The sequence below is a fragment of the Anomaloglossus baeobatrachus genome, chromosome 10 (assembly GCF_048569485.1).
Source record: "Anomaloglossus baeobatrachus isolate aAnoBae1 chromosome 10, aAnoBae1.hap1, whole genome shotgun sequence".
NCBI classification, from domain to species: Eukaryota; Metazoa; Chordata; class Amphibia; order Anura; family Aromobatidae; genus Anomaloglossus; species Anomaloglossus baeobatrachus.
In genome coordinates, this window is record NC_134362.1 from 110,896,630 (window position 1) to 110,913,421 (window position 16,792).

Sequence of the window (16,792 nt, forward strand, 5' to 3'; positions counted from 1 at the left end):
TTATTTTTTTTTTTTTTCGGGGACCAAGGGATGCAAATTTGATGCTGAGATTTTTACACCATATTCCTGCATCCAATCTAGACCTCCGAGGTGTTTTGACGCAATTTCTTTTGCGGCGGTTCTTGTCGCGGTTATTTTTACCAGGAGGTGTAGATTAGGTGCCGGAATATGGTGTAAAAATGCAATAATCACATAATTTACATCCCTTGGTCCACAAATTAAAAAGAAACAAATGTTTAGACGCTGTTTTTGTGCGGTCTTGTGCCAGGAGGTGCAAATTTAGTGCAGGATTTTGGTGTATTACTTCACCAACAAATTTGCATCTCCTGGCAGAAAACGGTAATGAAATGGTTTTCATACTGCTGGTTTTTGCCAGGAGATGCAGATGTGGAATAAAATTGCACACACATGCACGCTCCTGTCAGAAGTGTGCAGCTATGCCGGTGATGCGGCTGTCAGACTCGTGCGGGTCTGACATCACCCGGCACAGCCCGCCGCTGTCTGAACATGAGCGTGCATGTACCTAGAAACACATGCACGCTCCTGTCAGAAGCGTGTGCGGCTGTGCTGCAATGTCACACTTGTGGGAGTCCCACGCTGTGACTGCTGCCTAAGATAAACCGCATGCGTTTCGGTTTTTTTTTTTTGTTTTTTTTATTTTAAATAAATAATTAAAAAAAAAAAACGACGTGCGGTCCCCCCTAATTTTCATTCTCAGCCATAACGCCGGCTGGGGGCTGGTATATCCTCAGCCCGCAGCCGCCCAGTATAGCCGCATCTGTTAGATGTGACCATTCCGGGGCGATATTGGCTCATCTTGATTGCCCTGGTGCAGTGGCAATCAAGGTAATAGCAGGGGTTAATAACAGCGCACGGCTGTTACTAAACCCCAGGTTTGTGATCACATGGGCGTCTGTGAGATACCCGCATCACAAGCCTGTAAATTACAGTAAATAAACAAGACACAGAGAAATCCTTTATTTAGAATAAAGTACAAACGCAGCCTCCTCCTTCACCACTTTATTACCCCAACACAGCCCTCCAGCTCCGGCATAATCAACACGAGATCCAGCGGAGACACATCCAGCTCTGCTACATGTCACGGCGAGCAGCCATAGAGCACAGCTGCCCGCTCTGAGTGCAGCGTAGTACTGACCGCGATAAGCGATGACTGCATGGCAGAGCTGTCACAGGCTGGGGGCGCGTCAGCCAGGAACCAATCACAGCTGAGAGGATGGCCGGTGGGAGGGGAAAACACACAAAGCTGTGTGATTGCGTGCACAGCACAGGAAGTGAACGCGTGACCCGGAAGAAGTGTGCCGCCATGACAGAGTCTCTGTAAGTATGAAACGCTCATTTATTTATTGGTTTTTTTTTTTTAATTTTTAATAATTGCCGGTTCCGGATCGTGCAGCCGGAATCCCGCGCCCGGTTCGGGCCCGGAAATAGTGCTGAAACCGCGCGGATCCGAACATTTACAGTCCGGGCCCGCTCCGCACTATTAGAGACACTTTAGGGCTTATAAATTGCTTAAAAATGGGATCATGTCTGCAATCTAATGTACTAACAACAACAACTTGGGGGCTCTGCAAAGGCAAAGTGGCTACAGGAAGTCATTCCACTAAAATTTGAGCTCCAAATGGCAATTCTTTCCTTGTGAGCCCTGCAATGTGCCCAAACAATATTGTACAAACACGTTTAGGGTATTGCGGTACTCTGGAGAAATTGCATAAAACTTAGTTGGGTATTTGCTTCCTATTACTCCTTTTGAAAACGTAAAATGTGAGGCTAAATCTACATTTTAATGGGAAAAAAATAATCTCATTTATGTATTCCATTTTGTGTTAAATCATCTGGAGCAGCTGAAATGTTTGAACTTTAAGTATTTTAAATACTATTTAAGTGGTACTTTTTTAAAAAAAAAAAAAAAGTCTAAGGAGGAACGTTTCTCCTTGTATAGTGCGCCAAGTTGGTGTAAGGCGGCTTATAGGCCATACAATGCTTCTTTTGGAAATTAAATATGAATATATCTGCTTCAGTGAGGAAGAGCACTTGTTCTCAAGTGCCACCTATTAAGTGTAGCAAATCCTAAATGTCAATGTCAACCCTTTAACAAGCCTTGCCATTTGACTTCAGATAAGAAGCCAAACCAGAATCTCCATCTCTTATCTGAGTCATGTGGTAAAGCTTGATATTGACTGTTAGGATTGTGGTAACTCTAAAGTTCATCTCCTCTTTGCTTCTTAAGAGGTTATGTGCATATTAAAATAGTGCAATGTGGCGAATTTAATATTGAGACCCTCAATGGCACTTGATCACTTATTTGACCTCCTAAAAAAAGGTTTCTGAAAGTCCATTGAAAATTTAAAAAATTGCTGCTAAACTTATCTTTCTAATGTCCTCAAAAGATATAATGCCCATGTAACAAATGATGTCAATATAAAGCTAACGTAAACTAAATATTAATAAATATGTTGTGTGGGATGACTTATGAGTAAACACCGTTTGAAAACTGCCTTTTTATGCGTTTAATAAATGTAAAATGTGTCAACTCAAGTTTACTCATAATGTAAAGTACAATGTGTTATGAATTAAAGGGAAACCTGTCAAGTAAAATATGCACCCAGAGCCACGAGCAGTTCTGGGTGCATATTGCTATTCCCTGCCTAACCGTCCCTGTATACACTAGCATAGATAAAGATCTTTAGAAAAGTATTTCTAAACATCTTTTACCTTATGCTAATGATGCCAGCGTCTAGTCCCCTGGACGTTAGTTCCCTGGCTAGTCTTCTCCATTAGCAAGTTAGTATGCCCCTGTGGGTGTGCTAATATACTAATGAATGTGCAGCATCAGAGCATGAGCTCACTCACCTCTCCGCTGCCATCACCACCCGACACTGGATTTCGGCTCAGTGCGCATGACCCCGGAGTTTCCGTCATGCGCACTATGAAGCCGGGTGTACGTGTCCTGGCTTCAAACTGAAGTAGTGCGCATGACCCAAACTCCGGGGTCATGCTCACTGAGCCACAATCCTGCGTTGGATGCGATGGCAGCGAAGTGGTGAGTGAGAACATTCTCCGACGCTGCGCATTCATTAGAATGTTAGCACGTCCACAGGGGCGTACTAACATGCTAATTGAGGCGACTAGCCAGGGGAACTAACGCCCAGGGGACTAGTCCCCTCGCTCATTAGCATTCGGTAAAAGATCTTTAGAAATACTTAAAGATCTCTTTATCTATGCTAGTGTATACAGGGACGGTTAGGCAGGGATTAACAATATGCACCCAGAACTGCTCGTGGTACTGGGTGCATATTGGACCTGACAGGTTCGCTTTAAACACTCTTGGCACTATAAGTATATGCCAGGTTTCAATTTTAAGCATTGAACCAGATTTTCAGTTTCCCAAATTTGATGATTTTATAAAAACATTTAAAATGTACACACAGGCCTAGGTGTTTTGTATGGACACTGCACATGTTACACGTTTTAATTTAAAGAGGTGTATTGTATTTAATTTTCGGTTAACCACTATTATCAATTTTTTTGCATTTTATTCTTTAGAAAAAAAATCACCAAAGCAAAATTGCATATAGTTGGCTGTATGATAAAAGGGGTCTCAAACTAAAATGGCATCCAGGGACACTTGAAAAATGCAGTTATGGTGTGGGCCACTTTGTTAAATTTATCTGGGGCTTCACGGCAACTTTGACCGTGGAAAAAAGAAGTCCCCTCCACACTGCCACTGTGTACCCCACCATTTGAAATCTAAATTGATGAGTCATCATGGTGTTACCGTATTTTTCGGACTATAAGACGCACTTTGGGGTGCGTCTTAGTCTGAATGTAGGGCATGGCTGTAGGGAATGAGGGTGCTGCGGTGGCGAGGGTAATCGGAGGCATGAGCAGGCTGCAGCAGCGCCTGCCGTGACCACGTGGGCCCGCTCATTTAATATGCACGCCCATCATCCCGTCCATCTCAGCACTGAACCCGGCGCTGACAGGTGGGAGGGATAATGGGCGAGGGATGTGCGCATACTAAACAGCCGGCCTGCATGATCATACCTGGCAACTACAGCCTGGAGTGATCATGTGCAGCTGTATTCACTACTCCCCGCGCATCATCATCAGCGCAGGGTGCAATGAATCAGTTTACTTACCGGCCACGATCCCTGTAGCATCGCAATGTCATCCTGTCTGCCAGTCGCGGCTGTGTGTGGAGACTAGCAGTGCGCACAGAGATTAAGTCATCGCTGTGCGCACAGGTCCACACAGCTGCGGCCGGCACAGACAGGAGGACGAGCGATGCTGCATGGATTGTGGCCGGCTCCACACAGGTCAGCGGCGCTGCTGCTGGCACAGACTGGAGGAGGAGCGATGCTGCGTGGAGCGAGGAAAGGCGAGTATGAACGTTTTATTTTTTTTCTTGTGTGCCACAGGATTTGGGTATATTGCAGGATTGGTGTATATAGCAGGATGAGGGCATATACCAGGATGGGATATATAGCATGATGCAGCCATATGCCAGGATGGGGGTATATACCAGGATGTGGCCATATGCCAGGATGGGGGTATATAGCAGGATGCGGCCATATACCAGGATGGTGTATATAGCAGGATGTGGCCATATGCCAGGATGGGGTACATAGCAAAATGCCAGGATGGGGTATATAGCAGGATGCGGCCATATGCCAGGATGAGGGTATATACCAGGATGCGGCCATATGCCAGGATGGGGGTATATAGCAGGATGCGGCCATATGCCAGGATGGGGCTTTATACCAGAATGGGGGTATATAGCAGGATGCGGCCATATGCCAGGATGGGGGTATATAGCAGGATAAGGCCGTATACCAGGATGGGTTATTTAGCAGGATGTGGCCATATGCCAGGATGGGGTATATAGCAGGATGGGAGCACTTACCCAGGATGGCAGTATAAAACAGGATGGGGGCTATACCAGGATGGGGGTATATATATATATATATATATGGGGTACCTTTAGTAGAGAATTTGGGGACATTACCCCATAGCAGTGTCAGCAGCAGATCCTCTCCCCATAACAGTGTGTCATGACTACATTTTTTGCTTAAAATTTAATTTTCCTATTTTCCTTCTCTAAAACCAGGGTGCGTCTTATAGTCCAAAAAATACGGTAACTAATTAGCCACCATCCCTGATCATGTAAGTAAACTACTGTCTTTCACAGCCAATTCATTACAAGTTCCTGTCCTGTACCTCCTCCCCACCACCCACCCCATTTTATTTTACAATTACATATCCTCTCCCTCACCCCCTCCAGTTCATTGCAATAACATGTCTCCTCTCCCACCCCCATTGTGCTCTCTTTACCCACTTTATTTTTTTAAAACACCCCTTTAAACTATTAGCTCTTCAGACAATTCTTCGTGGCGCCTCCCTCATTGGTGTAGGCTTCTCCTGGCTGGGTGTGTGATAAATGACGTGGGTGGCACAGTGATGGCATAGTTACTGAGTGGCTTCCTCCAGCTGCGGTGCCACTTGCTGTTGCCGACAGTAGAACAGTAAGATTGCTCCCTGCCGGTGCTGCCAAAGGTACCCAAAAGGACTGAGAGGGTTGTCTGGCCATGGGCCCCAGGCTCTAGCCCAGATTGCCCATTATTATTATTGTTGATCTCTGGCGTGGGACATAAATTGCTCCTCTGAGCTGCCTTTTTAAGACCCCTGGTGTATAAACTGCTGAGTGACCTTTTGACTTTGGTGATGTCTATTTTCAGAAAATGTATTAATTCAGGTTTTGTTTTTATCTATCAAAAATGGGAAAATTGACCTGAGTACTAGAAGTGCAACGTGTTATGAAACCCTTGGTAGCGAAAGGATTAAATTGTGCCCCATCGTTATCAGTTTGTGTACCAGATCACAGCTCAGGGAGGAGATCGACGCCATCTTTGTGGAGCTCAGAGTGTATATACCAGTGATGGCAAACCTATGGCACGCGTGCCACCAGGGGCATGCAGAGCCCATTCTGCTGGCACGCGTGCTGTCGCCTGATCCTGCCGCTTTGATCTGCTGGTGCAGTCGCGCCGGCAGATCAAAGCTGTGTTGGAGCGGAGGAGACATTTCTCCTCGCTCTGACACTCCTCCCCAGGCTGCAGGTGTGTTGCCTAGGAGACGGAGGAGCGTCAGCGAGCGGCGCCGGCGTAATGAGGTCTTCTGGCCGCGTGGGAACTGAGGACCCAGCGGCGCGCAGCGGGGGAGCGTGTGCAGGAAGGTAAGTTGTGTGTTGCCTTTTTTTTTTTTTTTTATAACTCGTGTGCGGCTGTGCCAAGGGGGGGGCAGTGCCAGCGCCAGCATGGGGTGGGGGAGGGCGAACACACATGCCAGCATGGAGTGGGGGAGGGCGAACACACATGCCAGCATGGGGTGGGGGAGGGAGAACACACATGCCAGCATGGGGTGGGGAAGGGAGAACGCACATGCCAGCATGGGGTGGGGGAGGGAGAACGCACATGCCAGCATGGGGTGGGGGAGGGAGAACGCACATGCCAGCATGGGGTGGGGGAGGGAGAACGCACATGCCAGCATGGGGTGGGGGAGGGAGAACGCACATGCCAGCATGGGGTGGGGGAGGGAGAACGCACATGCCAGCATGGGGTGGGGGAGAAACACACATGCCAGCATGGGGGGGGATGACATGCATGCCAGGATGGAGGAAACATGCATGCCAGGATGGAGGAAACATGCATGCCAGGATGGAGGAAACATGCATGCCAGGATGGAGGAAACATGCATGCCAGGATGGAGGAAACATGCATGCCAGGATGGAGGAAACATGCATGCCAGGATGGGCGAAACATGCATGCCAGGATGGGCGAAACATGCATGCCAGGATGGGCGAAACATGCATGCCAGGATGGGCGAAACATGCATGCCAGGATGTGCGAAACATGCATGCCAGGATGGGCGAAACATACATGCCAGGATGGGCGAAACATGCATGCCAGGATGGGCGAAACATGCATGCCAGGATGGGCGAAACATGCATGCCAGGATAGGGTACATTTACCAGGAAGGGGAATATTTACCAGGAAGGGGAACATGCTAGGAAGGGGGACATTTACCTGGATGGGGGTACATTTACCTGGATGGGGTAAATGCCGGGATGGGGGAACATTTACAAGGATGGGCAATATGTCAGGATGGGGTACATTTAACAGCATGGGGGAACATGCCAGAATAAGGGACATTTACCAGGATGAGGTATATTTACCAGGATGGGGCCATGTTGGGGACAAATATACCAGAATGTAGGAAATATAGATCAGGATGGGGGACATGTTTACCAAGAAGTGACCCAGGAAGGGGGACATAACTCAACAATGAAAGGGGAGGGGAGCAACTCGTACGTCTTTTATGGGATTTCAAGATGTTCAGACTTTGAAATGTAGATGTGGATTACAGGGTGAAATCTGATTGCATTCCAGGCTAAAATCTCTGTCTAATATGCTGCAATTTTTTCCAGAAAGATCAATCCAACTGCTGTGTCTGGAAAGGGCTCAGCTTCCATGTGTGGTAAGCATGCATGCGCGTGATGCTCCCTGCTGAAGAGAAGAGAAGACTGCAAAGGTAAAATTAAAATCAATTATTTACATAATAGGATTGGTTGGCACTTCGAAAAAAAAATTGGGTTTAGGGCTACAGTTTGGGCACTCGGCCTGTAAAAGGTTCACCATGACTGGTATATACTGTGCATTCCACTCTCCCCCTGAGCATAGCGGTGAGTGGCGATCTGCAGTGAGAGCCTGGTATTGTATTATAGATGGCAGGCTGTGATCACCGTTCGCCGCAGCATGTACTCACCTCGGAGCTCTGCTCTCGGCAGATGCTCCTGTCAGAGCTCTGTGCGTTGCCAGGAAAAGCTTCTGAGAGACACCAGGCTGACAGGAGATGTCAGGCTGTGATCTGCCAGCCGTATCATGTACTCACCTCTGAGCTCCTCACTGTTCTGTGCTCTGATCGCTGACAGCAGAGGCTGCTGGGGGCGAAGGCCTGAGGTGAGTGCATGCAGATGGGAGCGGTGATCGCGGCGTGACATCTGTAGTGCAGTGCCGGGCTTAGTCCAGGGCCACACGGGGACTACTGCGATCCTCGCATGTCATTCTGCTCACGCTGGCAGCTTGAGCTGAGTGTCATGTGAGTGTCATTGCGACTGAGGTCCGTTCATGCGATCAGACCACAGCTGTAGGGGGTGGGCCGGCGCTGAGGAGGGGCAGGCGGGATTACACCAGTGTAATGTGAGTGCAGTGCGATTTTTCTCTTGCTCCATAGACTTGAATGGGTGCGAGAGAAACAAGGATCGCATTGCACCCGCAGTATGCTGCAACTGTATGAGCGATTAGGGCTGAGAAAATAATCACTCATGGGTGCTGGCACATAGGTTAAGATTGGTCCGAGTGGAATGTGATGTTTTATCGCATTCCACTAGCTCCGATTTTCATGCCGTGTGACTTAGGCCTTAGGCTGCAGATCACCCCTCCTCCCTGCATGTCACCTCGGATCTCCGATCCCGGCCGGCATCTTCTTTTGTCAGCCTGGTGTCTCTGCAGTTCCTCCTCTCAGCACTCGGGGGTTAGATATATGGGAGCACAGAAATATGGTGGCAGAGTATATTGGGCACAGTATACAGTGGAGCACTAGGCAGCTGTCCTTGGTGACACTTAAGACATATTAGGATCACTATGCGGTCACTAACAAAATGGCTCTGCACTGTGTCCCTAAACTTCATTTTCTCTTATCCTTTTGGAAACACCCAGAACGGAAGGGGAGGTGTGACATCACCCACAGAGCAGTGTCTGCCCACTTTTACTGCAGTTGTAATGTGAGCTAGTTGTACACTAAGATTTCAACAGTTGCTCCCCCTGGTGTTTAAGAGTGGAGAATGTCAAATGTTTGAAATTATTTTTTTATATTTTGCTCAATTAAAAACAAATACAAAACATTAATACTTTACTTTTTTTCAGTTATTGAATTTTTTTTTTTTTCCACGACACCTTCCCTTTAATGTTTTCTTGCTTTTTCCTCCTTATGAGCAGCAGAAAAGGCAGCAACTTCAGGAAAGCAGGAATCTCCTCCAGTTTCTTCCCCAAAGACCACTCAGGAGAAGTTGAAAGTGGTTGAGGCACCGAAGAGCACCCAAAGTGAGTCCACTCCAGCCGAGCTGCTAGCCAAGTCGCAAGAATGCATTGCAATCGAAGGTTGCACTGATGACGAAGGCACGGAAAGTGGTGGAGAGGGCATTTACCGGGAGCGTGATGAATTTGTGGTGAAGATTGAAGACATAGAATTGCTGAAAGTAAGTTTAACCCCTTCACCCCCGGCCACTAAAAATCTTAATGACCGGGCCATTTTTTGCAATTCTGACCAGTGTGACTTTGACAGGTTATAACTCTGGAACGCTTCAACGGATCCTGGCGATCCTGAGATTGTTTTTTCGTGACATATTGTACTTCATGTCAGTGGTAAATTTAGGCTGATATTTTTTGCGTTTATTTGTGAAAATTTAGGAAATTTTGCAAAAATTTTGAAAATTTCGCAATTTTCAAATTTTGAAAATTTATGCCTATAAATCTGAGAAATATGTCACACAAAATAGTTACTAAATAACATTTCCCACATGTCTACTTTACATCAGCGCAATTTTCGAAACAAATTTTTTTTTCGTTAGAAAGTTAGAAGGGGTCAAAGTTAATCAGCAATTTCTCATTTTTCCAACAAAATTTACAAAGAAATTTTTTTTTAGGGACCACATCAATTTGAGGTGACTTTGAGAGGCCGAGGTGACAGAAAATACCCAAAAGTGACCCCATTCTAAAATCTGCACCCCTCACTCTGCTCAAAACCATATCCAAGAAGTTTATTAACCCTTTAGGTGCTTCACAGCAAACAAAGCAATGTGGAAGGAAAAAATGAAAATTTTACTTTTTAACACAAAAATGTTACTTTAGCCATAAAATTTTAAATTTTCACAAGGGAGAAAAGAGAAAGTGCACCCTACAATTTATTGTGCATTTTCTCCTGAGTACGCTGATACCCCATATGTGGTAAAAATCAATTGTTTGGGCGTACGGCAGAGTTCGAAAGGGAAGGAGCGCCATTTGAATTTTTGAACACAAAATTAGCTGCACTCATTAGCAGACGACATGTCGGGTTTGAAGACCCCCTGAGGTGCCTAAACAATTGAGCTACCCCAGAAGTGACCCCATTTTGGAAACTAGAGCCCTCAAATAATTTTTCTAGATGTTTGATGTGCACTTTGAACCTCTGGGGGCTTCACAGAAGTTTATAACGTTGAGCCGTGAAAAGAAAAAAAATTTTTTTAGCACAAAACTGTTGCTTCAACTAGGTAGCTTTTTTTCACAAGGGTATCAGTAAAAAATGCACCATAAAATATATTGTGCATTTTCTCCTGAGTACGCAGATACCTCATATGTGGTGGAAATCAAATGTTTGGGCACACGAGAGGACTCAGAAGGCAAAGAGCGCTATTTGAATTTTTGAGTGCAAAATAAGCTGCACTCATTAGCGGACGCCATGTCGGGTTTGAAGACCCCATGAGGTACCTAAACAATGGAGCTCCCCCAAAAGTGACCTCATTTTGGAAACTAGAGCCCTCATAATTTTTCTAGGTGTTTGGTGGGCACTTTGAACACCTGGGGGCTTCACAGAAGTTTATAATGTTGAGCCGTGAAAAGAAAAAAATAAAATTGTTATCACTAAACTGTTGCTTCAACTAGGTAGCTTTTTTTCACAAGGGTATCAGTAAAAAATGCACCATGAAATTTATAGTGCATTTTTTCCTGAGTACGACGATACCTCATATGTGGTGGAAAGTAATTGTTTGGGTGCATGGCGGGGCTCAGAAGAGAAAGAGCACCATTTGACAGCAAAATTGGTTGGAATCATTAGCTGACGTAATATTGCATTTGGAGACCCCCTGAGGTGCCTAAACAATGGAGCTCCCCCACAAGTGACCCCATTTTGGAAACTAGACCCCTCAAGGAATTTATCTAGATGTTTAGTGAGCCCCAAGGGGCTCCACACAAGTTGATAATGTTGAGCCATGAATACAATTTTTTTTTTTTCACCACAAAACTGTTACTTGAACCACGTAGCTTTTTTTTTCACAAGGGTATCAGGAAAAAATGTACCATAAAACGTATTGTGCAATTTCTCCTGAGTACGACGATATCTCATATGTGGTGGAAAGTAATTGTTTGGGCGCATGGCAGGGCTCAGAAGAGAAAGCGCACCATTTGACAGCAAAATTGGTTGGAATCATTAGCGGACGCCATGTCATGTTTGAAGACCCCCTATGGTGCCTAAACAGTGGAGCTCCCTCACAAGTGACCCCATCCCCTCAAGGAAATTATCTAGATGTTTGGTGAGCCCCTTGCACCCCCAGGGGCTCCACAGAAGTTGATAACGTTGAACCGTGAAATTTTTTTTTTTATTATTTTTTTTTTACCACAAAATTTTTGCATCAACCAGGTAGCTTTTTTTTTTTTTTTTTTTTTTTTTACAACGGTATCAGGAAAAACTGCACCATAAAACGTATCGTGCAATTTTTCCTGAGTACACAGATACCTCATATGTGGTGGAAATAAATTGTTTGGGCGTATGGTGGGGCTCAGAAGAGAAGGAACGCCATTTGACTTTTCAAATGCACAGACGCGGTGCACTGATCGACCGCTGCAGGACGCACATTCGGATGAGATACAAAAAGCGTCGGTGATACGGAAAAAAAGAAAAAGTTACGCCAAAAATTGAGCAGGGATGCCGATCCGTTATCTGCATCCCTGATCAGTGCTCGGCGGGACGCACGGACAGATGCGATACAAAAAGCGTCGGGGATACGGAAAAAAGTCACGCCAAAAATTGAGCAGGGATGCAGATCCGTTATCTGCATCCCTGATCAGCGATTGGCGGGACGCACGGACAGACGCGATACAAAACGCGTTGGGGATACGGAAAAAAAGTCACGCCAAAAATTGACCAGGGATGCAGATCCGTTATCTGCATCCGTGATCAGTGCTCGGCGGGACGCACGGACAGATGAGGTGTAAAAATGGACAGGATACAGGGAGAAAAAAAAAAGTTATACTCACAGTACCCAGAGGAGTAGCTGGAGGAACAGAAGGCAAGCGAGATAGACATCTGTACAGGAGCAGCAGGCAGGACGTTGGACAGATCAGCAGAAGACCCAGGAAGGACCCAGAGATGGAGGCAGATGTGATCGGGCCAGTGAAGAAATCGGACGACCCGGTGAAGGCAGGTAAGTGGACGTCAAGGGGAGGGGGAGAGCAGAGGGGGGCGCGGGAGAGCAGAGGGGGATACCGGAGAAGCAAAGAAAGAAGGAAGGAAGCAGAATAGAGATGACAGAGGAGGCAGGCAGATCGCAGGGGGAGCAGATCGGGATGTCGGGGGGCAGATCGGGGCGTGGGGGGGCAGACCGCGGGGGGCACGGGCAGGGGCCATAATGGGAGCGCGCAGGGGCCATAATGGGAGCGCGCAGGGGCCATAACGGGAGTGGAATACTCACGTGGAGCAGGCGCAGAAGTGGTGACAAAAGCGGCGGCAGCGGTGGCGTGGTACCACAAGTACCAGCCACTCCACGCTGCAGACATGTTGGGGCAGGCTCCCCAGACCAGCACAGGCCTGGGGAGGGCGGCCACCTGCAGATCAGACCGCCCCACTGCACACTGATTGGAGCGATTGCGCGTCATAGCACGATCGCTCCAGTCAGGGCTGCAGGGGCTGGGGGCGGCATGTTTGAGATCCACCTATGATCTGCTGTACCTTCTACGGCATATCATAGCAGGATCTCATAGTATCGCACTAATTCGGGCATTATTTTTGCCGAAATCAGTGCGAATGTTGTGGTTGGCGGTTCAGATTTGAACAGCCAATCACAACGATCGTCGATGGGGGGTTGCGATGCCACCCCCCCTGGGGTGAAGCAAAAGGTCCACTGCTGTAAGAAACAGCAGGGGACATCATTTGAAAGCCATTGCTATGGCCACGGCAATCAAATGAAGTTTAGGCCGTAAAATTACGTCCCTGGTCGTTAAGTCACGTTAAAATGAGACGTAATTTTACTGCCCGCGGTCGTGAAGGGGTTAAAAACCTATAAAATCCCAAAACCTCTGGCTTAACAAAAACAAACAAACAAAAAAAAACAACTAATTTACAGGGGAGGTACATTGCATTATTTATTGTATCACTATTAATGATACATTCAAAAGAATATTTCAAATTCAGATACCCCAAAAAGGGGGTAAAGCTCTTAGTAAGGTTTATGATAATTAAAAATCTCACTAATGCTGATTTGGTGTACATCAAGTAAGAGTGAATAATAACACTAGTTAAAAGAAAAAGGTTTTGGTACCGTGTTAGCCAGTTGAAAAATGATTGATTGCTCTCAGTGAGAGAACCAAAATTAAAATTTTTGTAGTTGTGATACCTTTTAATGGCTAACTAAAATAAAATATGATGTTATAAAGCAAGCTTTCGAGACATCTCAGGTCTCTTCCTCAGGCATGGTATAACAAAATGTCATACCATGCCTGAGGAAGAGACCTGAGATGTCTCGAAAGCTTGCTTGATAACATCATATTTTATTTTAGTTAGCCATTAAAAGGTATCACAACTACAAAATTTTAATTTTATTTCTCTCATTTAATAACACTAGGGAACTGTTAGTAGTGTGTAAATCTGCACATATAATATGTAATGGATTAGCGGCTGCTGATTGGGTGCAGCAGTCACGTGATATTAGGGTACGTGACTGTCAGGAAAAAACAACACTGAGATGTGCGGAACGTTGATGGTCCGGGACATAACAACCCCTTTAAAGTTTTCTAAATATAGCCCCATCTAAAGAGTCCATGCAAAGGCTGAGCTCCTGCTCCAGAGGACTTAAAGGGAACCTGTCACCACTTTTTTGGCCTATAAGCTGCAGCCACCACTACTGGGCTCTTATATACAGCATTCTAACATGCTGTATATAAGAGTCCAGGCCGGGGGTATAACATTAAAAACACTTTATAATACTTACCTAAAGGTCGTGCGGTAGGCCTTATGGGCGTCTCCGTTGTCCGGTGCCGGCGCCGCCTCTTTCAGCCATCTTCGTCCTCTTTTTCTGAAGCCTGGGTGCATGACGCGGCTGCGTCATACACACTCGCCAGTCCTGCACAGGCGCACTACAATACCCTGATCTGCCCTGCTCAGCGCAGATCAAAGTGCGCCTGCTCAGGACCTTAATGCCGGCGAGTGTGTAGGACGTTGGACCCGTTCTGCACCGCGGCTAGAGAAGGAGCACAAAGATGGACAAAAGAGGCGACGCCGGCACTAGACAACGGAGACGCCCATAAGGCCTAGCGCGCGACCATTAGGTAAGTATTATAAAGTGTTTTTTTATGTTATACCCCCCGGCCTGGGCTCTTATATACAGCATGTTAGAATGCTGTATATAAGAGCCCGGTGGTGGTGGCCCGCAGCTTATAGGCCAAAAAAACGGTGACATGTTCTTTTTAAAGGGAACCAATCACCAGGATTTTCGTATATAAGCTAAAGTCAGTGCTTTACTGTCACTATAAGACTGATTCTCTACATTCCTGTAGTGGTCAGCTCGGATGTTTAGGTTTTGAAATCCAAGAAAGTAAAGTTTATAAAATCAGCAGCTTGTTGAGTGACAGCAGCAAAGGAACAGATAATATCTGGGGGGATTCATAGTTATCCCCCCCTGTTAGAATTAGCCTACGTATTATACAAACGACCTAGCAGGACCTGTGAGATCATACCCATGTGACCTGGTATCCAGCTTTGTTGGCTAAGGCCTCGCCCCTTCTGGTCACATGGGTTTGACCGCACACAGGTCCTGCAAGAGACAAAGTGAATTGTTTGTATAATACTTATTCTAATTCTAACAGAGGGAGGGGATAACTCTGCATACACCCCCCCAGATATTATCTGATCCTTTGCTGCTGTCACTCAACAAACAGCTAATTTAATAAACTTTATTTTCTTGGATTTCAAAAGGCTTTAGCGTATATACGATCATCCTGCTGATTGGTTCCCTTTAATGTGACCAGGGAATGTGACAATATAATATAGTATAATATAGTATAGTATAGTATAGTATAGTATAGTATAATATTATATATATTTATTATATAATTTCAGTACTGATTTTGGGCCACTCATTGACCTGAGACAACTTTGTTGACCTATATTAATCTACTTTCTTTTGTTTTTCTCTTTTCTACTTCAAGGAAGCATTGCATACTGGGAAAGAACCCCCGGCCATTTGGAAAGTCCAGAAGGCCTTGCTCCAGAAGTTTATCCCTGAGATTCGAGAAGGACAGAGGGCGTTTGCTGCCACAAACAGCGTAAGATTTTTTAGCACATTTGTCCTGGGGAAATGTACAAAACAAACTATATTCCCTATGAATCCTGAGCATTTTGATGACTTGCTGCCATCAGCAGGTTCTTTGGGTGACTTTTTTTTAACTAGTTTAATTTTTTTTATAAAGTAAAAATGTCAAACATTAAGAAATCAAAAGCACATGGTTAAACTCTACTTGTACCCCTCCTTTCTACTATCCTAATATTTATCACGGCTCTTATCACTTTTGATCACAAATTTGTGCTCTTGAAATATCATGAAAGTATACATATCTAGCTAGGTTCTTGTGCAGTGAATCAACCCCCAAAAATGGCACGTGTCAAGCTCCGGCTCCAAAGCTATGGTCTCCAGCCATTCACTGTAAAATCCGAGCACTATTGTGATATGTGCAAAACCATTTTCTCTCCATCAGAAAGTTACAATTACAAAAACCTGATGTTTTGTGCTGGTGTGTTTGTTTTGCTTTCAGTAAAGAAACATTAAAGTGACACATTAGTAATGTTAATGCTGTGGTCTTTGTGTATATTATTTATATGCGATTGATGCAGTCCCACCGATCCACAAAATCGAGACAAGCATGTGTCTTCTGTTTCAGGAGCCGTTTGTCCTAGATGAAACTCAGATAATTTTTTTTTCTCTCTAACGCTTCTGTGACTTCTTCTCTTGTACAGTACCTTGGCTACTTTGGAGATGCCAAAACAAAATATAAGCGTGTATATGTGAAATTTGTGGAGAACGCAAACAAGAAGGAGTATGTGAGAGTCTGCTCAAAAAAACCCAAGAGTAAGGCCCCTCCCATTCCCAGGTACTAGCCTTGCCTTTGTTGTATGTCATTTGTGTTTGTCTCATGTTATTTTATACGTACGCTTTATAGTAGCTATAAAACATTTGTAGGACATACAGAAACCAAATACACCTTGTTTCATCAGTGGTTTTATACATCTATTTTTTTTTCTTCTTTTTCACACTTTGTAATTTTAATCAAACCCCCTCCCCCCCTTGTGCTAAACTTAAGTAAATGTACAGAGGTACATAAAAAAAGAAATCAGAAGTATGTGTAAAGCAAAGTGACATTTCAGGCCTTGAGAATTGCCACCTAGTACAGAAGTGGGTAAACAATAGGGCTTGCTAAAAACAAATTTTTACTTTGACGTACTGTGTTCCAAATTATTGTGCTAATTGCATTTAGGTGTCATAGAGATTAATATTTTTGATTTGCAATTAAACTCCTGGGTGATAGTGTGTCTCGGCTCTTTGGATCACTGAAATCAATCTCAAACACTGTGATAATTTAGTTTGCCAGGTGACCCCAATGTAATGAAAACTACTTAAGGCGGACCTTCCACATTA

General features: G+C 45.2%; 1 protein-coding gene across 2 annotated transcripts in view; it reads left to right on the forward strand.

The window, feature by feature from the left end:
* The window catches only part of QSER1 (glutamine and serine rich 1), a 185,909-nt gene that overhangs the window by 135,904 nt on the left and 33,213 nt on the right, over positions 1 to 16,792 (forward strand). Inside the window, exons 5-7 of one of the 2 annotated variants that reach the window (XM_075325598.1) lie at positions 9,072 to 9,331; positions 15,309 to 15,425; positions 16,114 to 16,247. In XM_075325598.1, coding sequence (XP_075181713.1) covers positions 9,072 to 9,331; positions 15,309 to 15,425; positions 16,114 to 16,247 — 511 coding nt within the window. The remainder of the gene's footprint in view (positions 1 to 9,071; positions 9,332 to 15,308; positions 15,426 to 16,113; positions 16,248 to 16,792) is intronic. The other variant, XM_075325599.1, reaches the window with a different exon arrangement.